The sequence below is a fragment of the Schistocerca serialis genome, chromosome 1, assembly GCF_023864345.2.
Source record: "Schistocerca serialis cubense isolate TAMUIC-IGC-003099 chromosome 1, iqSchSeri2.2, whole genome shotgun sequence".
NCBI classification, from domain to species: Eukaryota; Metazoa; Arthropoda; class Insecta; order Orthoptera; family Acrididae; genus Schistocerca; species Schistocerca serialis.
Window position 1 is genome coordinate 342,502,267 of NC_064638.1, and position 14,576 is coordinate 342,516,842.

The following is a 14,576-nucleotide window of genomic DNA, read 5'->3' on the forward strand; positions in this document are numbered from 1 at the left end:
GTATAACATTATTATTTAGGAATTAACCATGGTGTCAGCCCTAAGTCATCCTGCAGAGATCTTTCTCAAGCACCAAGAGCATAAATACCAGCCCTCATTAATTTCCCTTGTTATTATAAATATTATCATGTTAACATCACACTCTAGTCCAAATATAAAAACACCACTATATGGCCAGATCAGTACTGAAATGAATGGAGGGTGCTGCTATCCATTCAAACATCAAACATTCCAGAATGTTGTTGTTTATACAAACATTGAATAACATGGAGCATATAAACATTACAATCATGATATAGTTCAAGAACCTTCCAGAAATAATAAGTATTAAATAACAAATAATTGCTGGGAGTCAGGTTTGAACGGATGACCTGGAGCGTGCCAGCCTGTCATGTAACTACTATGCCACACTGCAAGCAGTACTGCTTGTGGAACTGATCCCTCTCCTGGAGGAATGGCACCCCACTGTTTCACAAAATCTTATTGGAGTCATACACAGCTCCCTGAATCTAGACCTTATCAGTGGCTCCTGGATGGAAACACTGGCAGATCCTCATCTCCTGGTGATGTCATCACATCTTCACTATGATGTGTGTTGAAGATAGCCTCTCCCACCTCCCACTAAAGCTTCATGATTGTTGAGTGGATGTTCAGTTTCCTTGAACCTCTCATCATCAATTTGCTCCTCAGGTTTGCGGCAGGGCATCATATGGAAACCATGGATGATGTGTCTGCACTTTTGTCTTCTCAATGAAGGCTCACAACTCTCAGCTTCAAATATTATATCTGACAAGCAGTGAGAGATATGATATGACACAAACCAACACTTTGGGAACTTTTATGTCTCCCTATTTCCACAAAGACATAAAAATCCATCTAGGCAAAGCTCGGCATTGCAGCACTCTTGTTCTTTCTCCTGGATGTGCAGGGTCTGTATGCAATGCAGCTGCCTTACTTCTTTGGCTCTGGTGGTGGGAAGTTTCATATAGTAATCCTGAGTATCATTTGGTTGAGATGGGGATATTGTATCCATTGTCATATCTGCGTCATGACCATGGAAAAGAAAGAACATTGTGAAGCCTCTAGTGCCTTGCTGCACTGTGTTGTATGTAAATGTCATGACATGCAGTACAGTATCCCAATCTCTCTGTTTGACATCAACATACATCAAGAGCATATTTGCCAAGACCTTATAAAAGCATTCTGTGAGATCACTCATCTGTGGGTGCTAAGCAGATGTTATACTGTTGATGATGTTGCAATGTGAAATTACTTCTGTTGCCAGTTTTGATTGGAAAACTTTTCCACAATCATAGATCAACAGACATGGTGCTCTGTGCTTCAAAATGACCTCTTCTAGAAGGAATCTTGCAATTTACAGAACTTCAGCAGTTGGCACAGCTTTGTGACAGCATGGCAAGTGATGTAGACAAAGCAGACTATTATCCATTGATTGACAAATGTACCCAAGAAGTTGATTCCAATTTGGTGAAAAGGTACTGCGGCAGGCAGGATTGTTACCAAATGCAATGGAGATATGAGGGTAATTCCAAAAGTAAGGTCTCCTATTTTTTTATAACTACATAGACCTGTGTATTTCTACAGTGGCTTACATCAGTTTACAGCTTGAACATTTAGCTATTTTTCGACATAAACACCATTTCTGTCAATGCATTTTTGGACAAGCTGTGGCAGTTTTTGTATGCCCATGTCATACGAGCTCACCACCATGCTGTTCAGAAAGTTATGAACCTCTTCTTTCACCTCTTCATTGGAGCTGAATTGCTGGGAGCACAATTAACACTGACAGTTACTGTGAGACTCTGAAAAAACTCAAACAGGCAATTCAGAACCAGAGAAGAGGAATGTTGAGCAAGGGCATACACATTCTCCATGACAACGCTCACCCACACATTGCTCGGGAAACCATTGCTCTCCTGCAACAGTTTCAGTGGAACACAATCACCCTATAGTCCTGACTTGCCACCCAGTGACTGTCACTTGTTCCCTAAGTGAAAAGAATATTTGGCCAGAAAGCTATTCACCTCCGACAACGAGATGAAAGAAGAAGTTCATAACTTTCTGAACAGCATTGTGATGAGCTGGTATGACATGGGAATACAAAAACTGCCACAGTGTCTACAAAAATGCATCGACAGAAATGATGATTATGTTGAAAAATAGCTAAATGTTCAAGTTGTAAACTGATGTAGACCATTGTAGAAATAAACGGGTCTATGTACTTAAAAAATAGGAGACCTTACTTTTGGGATTACCCTCATAAATATATCATGATCTTCCATCACTGGCACTTCTTACAATGGTTTACACAGAGTCTAATGGATCAGCACAGACCTGGCCAATGATATTTACACCAGATTCTGTCTAGAGTCATCATCAATCCCACATGACAAGATGGTGGAGTGTCATGGGAATGCTTCAGAATAGCTGGCTGTAGATGAACTGGATGACAAGCAACCATTTCTGACATGCTGGACCATAGTTCTTCTTGTACAATATTCCATTTGTTAACTGGAATTCTTTTGTTGATTTCTTAAACCTGAAAGTTTTTATCATTTTCAGCATTGCTGGATATCCTTCAATTCAGTAACAATACTATCTAGTACAGTGATGACTGAAATTTCATCCACACATATGTGTTCTGCCAAAGGATTCGCTGAAAGGCAGTTGGCATCCTAGTGTTTGTATTCATGTTTTGGATGCAACTGTGATGTCATACTCCTGAAGTGAAGCTACTGAAAAGGAAATGATTGCATGTAAAGTGGATATTTGTTTATGATGTTGATATATTTATAAGTAATTTTGGTTTTTTTTATTGCTAACTGTTTCTTGGATGGTGTGTTCATGTTGTGTAAAGTAATTTTCACAGCTGATTTAAATGGAATTGAGGGTAGAAGTTTGATTTAAATGAGTATTACAGGAATTTTACTATGATTTAGAAGATTTTTCTTGGATTTATTGTATATGTGGAAAATTTAAATGACTTATTTCTGGTGTATGTGTGGAAACATAGGGAAATTTAGATGTATATAATGCTATGTTTGTTATCAAATATGGGGGAAGAATTTGTTTTGGGGAGTGTTAGATGTTTGCATATATATGAATGCATTTATGTGGAGAAATGTTGGAAAGTAGAAAATAAGCAGCTGTGGTGCAGGACATACACATGACGGTTAAGTTTGTTGCTCTGGTGTGAAATGAGTAGTGGGATATACACCGATTTATTTGTTCTCTCTTACTTTAATGTATAAACTTGGTACTCATGTTGTTGTTGTGGTCTTCAGTCCTGAGACTGGTTTGATGCAGCTCTCCATGCTACTCTATCCTGTGTAAGCTTTTTCATCTCCCAGTACCTACTGCAACCTACATCCTTCTGAATCTGTTTAGTGTATTCATCTCTTGGTCTCCCTCTACGATTTTTACCCTCCACGCTGCCCTCCAATACTAAATTGGTGATCCCTTGATGCCTCAGAACATGTCCTACCAACCGATCCCTTCTTCTGGTCAAGTTGTGCCACAAACTTCTCTTCTCCCCAATCCTATTCAATGCTTCCTCATTAGTTATGTGATCTACCCATCTAATCTTCAGCATTCTTCTGTAGCACCACATTTCGAAAGCTTCTATTCTCTTCTTGTCCAAACTATTTATCGTCCATGTTTCACTTCCATACATGGCTACACTCCCATTTCATCTTCATCTACATCCTCTTCCATTTCCATAATATTGTCCTCAAGTACTTCGCCCTTGTATAGACCCTCTATATACTCCTTCCACCTTTCTGCTTTCCCTTCTTTGCTTAGAACTGGGTTTCCATTTGAGCTCTTGATATTCATACAAGTCGTTCTCTTATCTCCAAAGGTCTCTTTAATTTTCCTGTAGGCGGTATCTATCTTACCCCTAGTGAGATAGGCCTCTACATCCTTACATTTGTCCTCTAGCCATCCCTGCTTAGCCATTTTGCACTTCCTGTCGATCTCATTTTTGAGATGTTTGTATTCCTTTTTGCCTGCTTGATTTACTGCATTTTTATATTTTCTCCTTTCATCAATTAAATTCAATATTTCTTCTGTTACCCATGGAGTTCTACTAGCCCTCGTCTTTTTACCTAATTGATCCTCTGCTGCCTTCACTACTTCGTCCCTCAAAGCTACCCATTCTTCTTCTACTGTATTTCTTTCCCTCATTCTTGTCAATTGTTCCCTTATGCTCTCCCTGAAACTCTGTACGACCTCTGGTTTAGTCAGTTTATCAAGGTCCCATCTCGTTAAACTACCACCTTTCTGTAGTTTCTTCAGTTTTAATCTACAGTTCATAACCAATAGATTGTGGTCAGAGTCCACATCTGCCCCTGGAAATGTCTTACAATTTAAAACCTGGTTCCTAAATCTCTGTCTTACCATTATATAATCTATCTGATATCTTTTAGTATCTCCAGGGTTCTTCCATGTATACAACCTTCTTTCATGATTCTTAAACCAAGTGTTAGTTATGATTATGTTGTGCTCTGTGCAAAATTCGACCAGGCGGCTTCCTCTTTCATTTCTGTCCCCCAATCCATATTCACTTACTATGTTTCCTTCTTTCCCTTTTCCTACACTCGAATTCCAGTCACCCATGACTATTAAATTTTCGTCTCCCTTCACAATCTGAATAATTTCTTTTATTTCATCATACATTTCTTCAATTTCTTCATCATCTTCATCTTCTTGGTACTCATATTCAGAATAAAGAAATCAATGAATTTGGATCTAGGTTAATATTTGATGGGTATTTATGTAGCAGCGATAGCAGAAATTAATTTGTTAATGTAAATTAATACCAACAGAATACACATAAATTTACATTACATTAGTTTCTAAGCAGCGATCTCTGTTTTAAAATACAAATATGTGTTGTGGAGCATTTGTGTGTGTGTGTGTGTGTGTGTGTGTGTGTGTGTGTGTGTGTGTGTGTGTGTGTGTATGTGTGTGTTCAGTCAATATAAGAGTAATTGTTATTTAACTGCCATTGCATTCATGGTTAATACATTTTGTAGTCAACAAGAATAATTGTTATTTGATAATTGTCGCAATAACAGTTAATACAGTAACCTGAGCTCAATGCCATTCTTGAATGGGAGGCTGGAGGAACTATCCCAATTACTATGCCTCAACAACCAGTTATTTCACCAACCAAATGAGTGGCCAGAACCACTAACCATTTGGGGCACTAAGGCACACACTAATAGCAGTCACAGGTGGGTGAAGGATGTGTTTGTTTCACAGCATTCGAAAACTTCATATACGATAATGATAGAAACTGAAGAAATGAAATAAAATTTGTGCCCTGGCTGGCACTTCAGCTGGGTTCTCCTTGCTTACTAGGCAGGCATGCTAGCCATTACACCACTATAGCAGTACAGATGACACAGCTGCACTGACTACACTAGTCCAAATCCCTCCATTATACAAACGTCAATCCATGTCTTCAATTTATTTTCCCCTTCTTAAATCATTACTATTGCTGAGGCTCTCTGTTATTGGAATAGTATTGGAATAGCACCCCAACTTTGGATGTAATGTGGATACTACCTGTACCACAAGTACAGGTAATCCGTAGATCTGGTATAATTAAATTCTCCTTGAGATATTTAATCATATCAGATCTACAGTCACCTACACCTGAGATACATGCAAGATTTGCCCATTACATCAAAAACTGAGGTGCTATTCCAATACCAGAGAGCCTCAGAAATAAAGGTGGTTTTGGGAAAAAAAAAAAAAAAAAAAAAAAAAAAAAAGCAAAGACACTCTGGTTCAAGCCCAGCTGGGGCATAAATTTTGATTAATTTCTTTAGCTTCCATCATTATCATAGTTGAAGCTGAGAGTCATACATCTCAAGGAAAATTGAACTGTATCAGATCCATCACACTATCATCATTCACACCTCCAGATGCAAATGGATTTCAATCCACTAACAGCAGACAATTTCATAATCACTAACATATAGTCTTCATGGAGTCCAATGCCTACTATGTCAGCCTTACATGAAATGGTAAATATTGGCAATAGCTCCCTTCAATTCATAACTGCAATGAAGACTGCCAATGTCAAACTGCAGCCTTCCTAATCAATTTGAAAGCTGCTAGCCTGAGTGGCACAGCAATTAATTCCATATTAATATGTAACAAGCAAAGTTTGCAGCAGCATCAACCATACCAACAGCTGTCTGGCTATCTCTGCAACACTTAAAATCCATGAAAATTCAATCAACAACTACAACAACGTAAATGTACTCAACAGCTGCCCTGCCGATTTCAGAATCACTTAAATCCATCAGTAAATTTAAACAATAAACTGTTACAAAGCTAACAAAGACAATGGCTGCTAGCTGACCTGTGCAGGACTTAAAAACCAGATGAAAATTTAATCACAACTGCAACACCCCTGACAAATTCAGTAACTGTCTAGCTGATCCTAATAAATATTTGAACAGTAGTCCAATACCACTCAAGACAACTATCAAGGCATTCCTTCCAAGGAACAGAAAAGTCGACACAATAATCTCGAGGTGGCCCACAGCACAATCCGCTGAAGCACACTTGCCAACCATTCTGCCTCCATACTGCAGCCAGAGCCCCACAAGTCCCCTAGCTTATGAAAAAGGGCATTTCAAACTTAAGCTCTAGTTGAGTCAAGCCAAAAGGCGAGATATATGCCTGTGGCAAGTGCCATATGGCATAATACATTTAGGACAAAATTGAAGTTACATTGACATTAGTGGCCTCTACAAATCCAGGAACAGAATAAAAATAGTGCTAGAACATTATATAGGTAATATTTCGCACTGAAAGAGTTTTTATTATTTTTTATTGAACAAGATAATTTGTTGTAGAGCATGCTGTCTATGTGTCTCACATGACCATGGCATTTATTCATTCTCCAATTTGTCAGATGTGATGGTCATGCATGTCATTATTTGTTTTAAAGATATGGAGATTCTTATTTACAAATGAATGACTGGTATTATATCCGAACAGCTCATTTTTTCATCATGCATCGTTATTTCTACCAGTTGCCCTCTGTTTGATAGATACAACTAAAACTGCTCATTGCAGAATCTTCTGATTCCATAAGCATCCAGTTAGCATATGAACAATGTGTGATTGACTAGATCAAATGTCTTTGACATATCAATGAAAAGGCAAGAAACATTGTGTTTTTCATTAAATACATGCATTATGTGGTGAGTAAATGGAGAGAGAGCCTCACTGACAGATTTATTTTTATGAGGGCGAAACTGCTGTCCTGTTAGTATAGAGTTATTTCAGGAAAGAACATTACTCGAATACATAATTTTCTTCTGTTATTTTGGACACAGCTGGAAGGATGGATGTAGGTCAGCATTTAATGATCTCATGCTTCTCTTTGTTCTGTGTAATGAAATATCATGGAGGTTTGGATTGGATGAGGGAAAATGCCAGTACCCATGGAGCACTTGATTATGTTGCAAAGGGGCTATACTACTTCATCAGCAAGCCATTTTATTATATAGGTAAGTAAACAATCAAAGCCATTTTCATATTCCATTAATTAGAACATCCGTCAAAACTGCACATATTAGCAATTTGTCAGATCTTTTACACTTTGGACAGAATGTTTTGTTGGTGGAGATTGACTGACTGAAAGACTGCTAGCAATTCTAGAAAAGTGTTCACAAATACGTGTTTGGTATCTGTTATTTGTTTGCCATTATAGTGAAGAGATGCTGGTGTTTTCAGTTTAGCATCAGGTTGTAAAATTTTTCTGACAATATCCCCACATGGTTTTACATTTGTTTTTAGAAAGATTTATGTATACTTCATTTTCTAGTTGTTTTGCTTTATATATTACTTCACAAAATATCTTCTTGTACAATCTGGTTCTAAACTTTGTTCATAGTGTGGCCTCTTAGTGTTATACGACATTCTTATATCATTTGTGATCCACTTATTACCAGTTTTCCTTATTGAGTATTGCAATTCAATTTTTTTATATTGGAAATGGCACATTGAAATGATAATCCAGTATGTCAAGCATTGGAGAAGTTTTCTTATCTAAATTACCTTCCTGGTAAATAATATCCCAGGATTGATACTGAAGTACATTTTTAAACATGTTGATATTGCAAGGTTCTTTGATGTGCCTTCTGTAGAAGAAAGTAGGTGTTAAATTTTCTATGTTTGCCCTATACTAAGCCATAGCAAGATATCCTGATGGTCAGAGATCCATTGGTCCATCTCAGAACATTAATAAATGGGAGAGAATATTGCATCTATACAACTGCTTGAATTACATGGTATTCTGCTTGGATCCTTTATTGTATTTTGGATACTGCAAGTTGCTAAAAGGTTTATGACATCACTCACTGTATGTGAAATGTCACCAAAATTTATGTTAAAATCACCACATAATATGATCACCTTTGGATTTGTAAAGATACATGAAACTTTCAAGTCTGTTCAGAAACTGGGATATGTTGCCATCAAGAAAATGATAAATAAAAACTATTGTTACATCAGGCTGCTTGATTTCTATAGCACAAAGTTAAAAATGTTTCCTATTATTTAGGTTATCAGTTGAGTTGCATGTGTTGCATACCATGCCCTCCTTAACAAGCAGTAGATGGCCAAGTAGCCCACTGTTAGAACTGCAGACACTGTTACCAGTTGTATAATTTGTAAAGATGAAGAATAACAAGTTTTGATTTTTGAAACAGTGCTCTAAGAAACAAATAACATGAGTCTTAATACTGCTGTCTGACAAGTAGATCTGAAATTCTGTTTGGTGTTTATTGATTGGATTTTTTGATAATAGATGATGAAAGCTGAATCTGAGATCAGGATGGGGGATCTGTATTTCTACGATGCATTTCTGAATTATTTTGTTGCTTTTGGATAAATTCCATGGGGATTGGTCCATTCTAATAGTTTGTTTGTGGAGAATCCCCAGGACAATGACAGATTTATTCTACTTTCACTAACAAGGTAGAGAATCCTACTTATGTCAGAAGGTAGCATACTATTGCCAAATTTGTTGAAATGGATACCATGTCTTATGAAATAGTTTCATTTGTAAATATTAATGTCTAAAAACTGCAAAATCACCTTAAGTTTCAGAAATAGCTATTCTTTTTGCAGTATTGTGCAGTGACAGTACCAGTCAGCACTTCAAGGTAAAGAAATAGTAACACTTTTCATAAAGGTTGCAGCATTACAATCTGTATGAAAACAATAGTGAAATTCTTTGCAGTGTTTGTTTGTCATTATTTTTCCTGCAAGCTAACAACATTTGCAGTCTTCCTAAGGCTGTACTCATACCATTAACATCTGGCTGATAATGTATATAGTATTTGTTGCAATATAATTTATTTATGTTTAAGGATGTATTGGAAAATGTGGTAGCCTATGCTTTTCACAGGATGTAATTTTTGCCAGAGGTCTTCCCTGGGAACTGAATTTCAAAATTTTACCTGATTTTATATGTTTTTTAAAAATGTTTTATAATGTTTTAGATGACCTTTTTTCTCATAGAGTTTAATTTTAATGTTCATTATTGATGTGTTTTACTTTAGAGATAAGAACAAGGGGGATTTTCTAATATTGTTCATGAGCAATGTTTTTCTATTTTCTCTGAAACAGTTTTGCTATCTGAAAACAAAAAGGGAAATTTTATATTTTTTGCAGTACCATAAGTAGGATTTCTTAATGGTTTACTGCAGAATAGCTATTAATATATGGCTTCATCTACATTTGCTCAATGCTCTTCTATATCTCACTGAGGTTACAAAAAAAACTTTTTTTTGTTCAGTCACACACACACACACACACACACACACACACACACACACACACACACAACTCTCTGTAAATTCTACTTTCTACACCAGTTTCCTTCAGTTTACTCTTTTCCTCCCTTGACCTTTCTTCTTCCATCCTAGTTCTGTCCACTTCAACATTAAATCCCCTTATTTTTACTTGATATTCATCTGTCCTCTTAACCATACACCTGCTTGGCAATATCACTGAAAAGGTTAACTTACTTCATTATTTCCCGTAGTGTTACCCCCTCCCACTCCCACTTTAAACTATTTATTACAGCAGCTACTAAGTAGCTTAAAAACAAAATTCTTATGGCAGGTTAAAAATTTTATGGTTATTTTTGTTTACAAGCAATAGTTGAATTTAAATTTTAATTTTGTATGTACAACAAAGAAAACATTTTAATAGTATTCATTGTCTTGTTGGTCTGTAATGAATGACATCAATTCAGTATGAATGTTGAATTCAACTCTCAGTTGATTCTGACATAATGGTCCATCACTTCAGAGAGCTCAAGGTATTTTCCTTATTTTAAGAAGTAGTAATTTGCTCATCACACACAATTGGCTAGGCAATTAAGTATGAAGTCATCAGTTTCAATGATAGTAGTGATTTCTTTACCTTTAAATAAATATACATACCTTCCAAACCAGGATAGCTAGTCAGAGGTCCAACATAAGAGAAATAGTAGTAATAAATGGGCTGAGTAGAATGCTGTGCCATTCTCTGCACAACAACATCAATGCCTTCACCAAAGAGGAGAGCACTCGTGCACTGTGTAAATAAAGCAGACACATATGCCATATTATCTTTCTGTGCTTGAATGAGTAAACAGTTTATATTTACATCTACATCCACATCTGTACTCCAGAAGTCACCATATGGTGCGTGGAAGGGGGTATTTCATGCACCATTGTCACTTCCCCCCCCTCCCCCCGCCACTCTTCCATCTCGTCTCCCAGTCACAAATGATGCATGGGCAGAATGACTGTTGCATAGCCTATCTATGAGTTTAAATATCTCTGGTTTTCCTTTTAGTTTTTTCGTGAGATATGTGTGGGGTGGCATGATATTGAGCAACTCTTCTAGAAGTGTATGTTCTCAGAATTTCAACAGTAATCCACTCCATGTCGAACTGCCATCAGAGATGGATGAGCATTGCAATGGCACTTTCACTCTTCCACCCCTTCACCTGCCCCCCTCCCCCCCAAAAAATGATATAAGGGTTACATAAGTTTCTTGCTTTGTTTGTGGACTACACTTTCTGAGGATTGTTGCAATGAATCTCAGTCCAGCATCTGCCTGTCCCACTATTAGTTTTATGTGGTTATTCCACTTTAAACTGCTGTGTATTCATACTTCCAGATGTTTAATGGATGTAACTTTCCAGTGACTGTTCAGCAATCATGTAATAAAACAACATGGGTCTTTCTGCACATCTAAGATCATGGTAAGTTGTGTAAATGGTTATTTTAGTAGCATACCATAAAGATGTAAATAAAGAAAATAAAATAATAAAAAAAATAAAAATATTTGTTTTTAAATCCAAAGAAAATTTTGTAACAACAGAGAACTTAGTACCTTATGCAATGCTGCTGCTAATTTCCAGTGAGAAGGATAGCAGTGCAGGCAAATGCAAAACTTAGGAATAAAATGCTTACTCTTCGTAGATTACCTACTGGTGAGTCTGCTAAAGGACTGCATAAGCTTCCAGAAATACTTAAAACAAAGCATTTGCTTCCATTCAATAAAAAAATGTGATACAAAATTGTAGATAGTAACAGGCCACTACTGCAAATGTCTTTTGTTTCAGAAATAATCAGAACAGGCTTAAGAATTACTTAAACAAATACCACCTTCTGTGATGGAACTGTTGGGTTTAATGTTTGGAAAGAGAACGGAACCTGATACTCTGAAAGTCACAAAAATAGTATTAGAAGCCCTACAAGAACTCCTACTAATCAGTGGAGCTCACAGTAAATAAAACAAAATAAAAAAAAATAAAAAGTACCTGTGATTTACAGCAGTGAGATTTTTGTGGTGAGCAAAAGTGATTTATCAATAGGATCAGAAATGGGATATTCATTGAAACTCACCAAAGTAGACACTGATGTTGCCTGTGAGGCTGTATGAACCATATTCAAGTTTCAAGGCTGTGCATGAATTTATAATTAGTTCCTTTTGTTGACCAACAGTCTAACCCCCAGCTGTAACTGAAATTTTATGAAAAACCATCAGCTCAAAAGTACATACATTCCCCAATCATACTGCAATCACTGCAGAAGAATTTAATCCTCCAACAACTGATTTGGATCTGTCCTCTCTGAGGACATCCACATTGTAACTTGTATCAATGATTATGAGTCAGTTTGGCAATAATGGTTAACACATTAAAGGCAGCTAAAACAGGTAAAAAAATGTACATGTTCAGCAAAACTACATAAAGAGGCAGTCATGTCTTACCTCCAGGAAGAACTTGAAACATTAACACTTAGCAGGAGCATGTAGAAGAACTGTGCCCAAAATTATAATAATAAGTGACCAAGCATTGTACAGATGTGTACCTTGTATAGTGCATGTTGAAAGTAATCCTCCACAGTATGTAATATCCATAGAGAAACATTTGAAAAAATAGAGACACTATTGCATGGTAGGTGTACAACAAAATATAGCACAGATCGAGAGAGATGCTAAAGGAAATATATTTGGCCATTGAAAGGGCAATGCACAATGTCTTCAATGACTACCTTAATTGAATCTTATCAGAAGACCTCTCCCAAAACAAAAAGGCATTCTGTTCATCTCTCAGTGGCACCAAAGCTGTTGTTCAGACTCTCATGGATGGCACAAGAAGTGAATTCAAGTGTAACAAGTAATATGCAGATATGCGGACTTCTTTTCAATTTACCTTTACAAAAGAAAGTAAATGAGTACTGCCTCAATTTAATTCTAACACCATTATGAATATGAGAGATGTAAATAACAATAATGGAAATCCCTGGATGAACAAATATGTAAACTAGCAAGAAGGTGGTAATCTCCCTCTTTATCACCACCTTTCTCTCCTTTCCTTAACCACTCTCCCTCCACCCTCTCTCTATTTATTATATGCTCTACCCTCTGAACTGCTTTTGTCTTGTGCAGCCACTGAGTCATCTGTCGAAAGACCTGCCTCATACTACCTCACTACCCCTTCTTGCCTTATGCACCCTTCCCTACCCCCTCACCACCTCCATCTATCCAGACAACTGCTTTCAATAATCAAAATTCTATAACCAGTCTCACCACTACAGCAAGAGAGTATGTTTGGTTGTCTGTGTGGTTCTGTGTACAGATATGTGTACTTTTACTAGAAAGAGCTTGAAAGCTAATTTCAATACTGTTTTCTGTTACGTGTTTCTGTGCACTACACATCAGTCCACTATAGGTGAGAGAATGATATGGACAATTAATATCAGTGGCATTGAGAAACAACTGAAATCACTAAAATATATTAACAAGCCCAGGGACTGATATCTCTATCTGACTCTATACAGAACTTTGCCAGAGTTTTCCCTTCTCTTAACAATGATATAGTGTAGATCCCTTGAACACAAAATGGTGCCCGGTTATTGGAAGAAAGAAAAGGTGCCACTCATCTACAAGAAGGGTAGCAGAAGTGATCTACAAAAATACAATGCAATAGGTCAGACATTCACCTACTGAAGAATCTTATAACATGTTATGTGCTCAAACATAATGAGACCACAATGACCTACTCCATACCAATGAGCATGTATCCCAAAAACATCAAGTATGGGAAATCCAGCTAGTGCTTTTCTCACTTGCAGGTCATGGATCAAGCCTATGAGATAGAAACAGTATTTCACAACTTTGGAAAGACAGTTGACTGAGTACAACCATGTTTATTAAGAAAAATATGGTTATATGGGGCATGAAATGAAATTTGTGAGTGAAATGAGGAGTTCTTGGTAGAGAAGACTCAGATTGTTATGTTTGATGTGGGGCTTTTGAAATAAGTAGAAGTAACTTCAGGGTGCTCCAGGTGCTCGTGCTGCGTATTAATGAATTGGCAGACAACGTCAACAGTAACTAAGAATTTTTGCAGATGGTGCAGTTAGCTTATGCTTTGAAAAACACTTCACAAATATTCAATTAGATCTTAATAAGATTTCAAAGTATTTTAGAATTTGGCACCTTGGTTTAAATGTACAGAAATGTAAAATTTTGCACTTTACAAAATGGGAAAATATATTATCCTATGAGTAAAATACCAGTGAGTATCAGTTTGAACCAGTCAACATGAAATAGAATGGTGACATCGACTCAAGCATTAGTATGATACTGGGCAAATCTAATGTGTCTTTCATGGAGACTGCGTATAAAAGGCTGCTTGTGTGTGTGGGACTGTTCTAGAATATGTGTGTGAGACCCATGAAAAATGGAACTAACAGGAAATATTGAACAAATATGAAGAAGTTTCTTTGACTCTTGGAAGATAATCACTGTGATGCTGAAAAATCCAAACCAACAGATGTTTGAAGATAGACAGACCTGTAACAGAACGGTATAAGATATATTGTAGAGAGGGATAATAGACAATTTGGAGAACCCAACAGGCTTACTAAGCCACAACAAACATGCAAAGTAAATAAACTCAATGAGCACATATTGTGGCTATGGTAAATGGATGACTCAACTTTCTTTGCATGGTC

At 36.8% G+C, this 14,576-nt stretch overlaps 1 protein-coding gene across 1 annotated transcript in view; it reads right to left on the bottom strand.

The window, feature by feature from the left end:
* LOC126457386 (esterase FE4-like) overlaps positions 1-14,576 on the bottom strand; it is a 105,999-nt gene that overhangs the window by 25,406 nt on the left and 66,017 nt on the right. Inside the window, exon 8 of the mRNA XM_050093649.1 lies at positions 10,503-10,635. Within this exon, the coding sequence (XP_049949606.1) occupies positions 10,503-10,635 (133 nt within the window). The remainder of the gene's footprint in view (positions 1-10,502; positions 10,636-14,576) is intronic.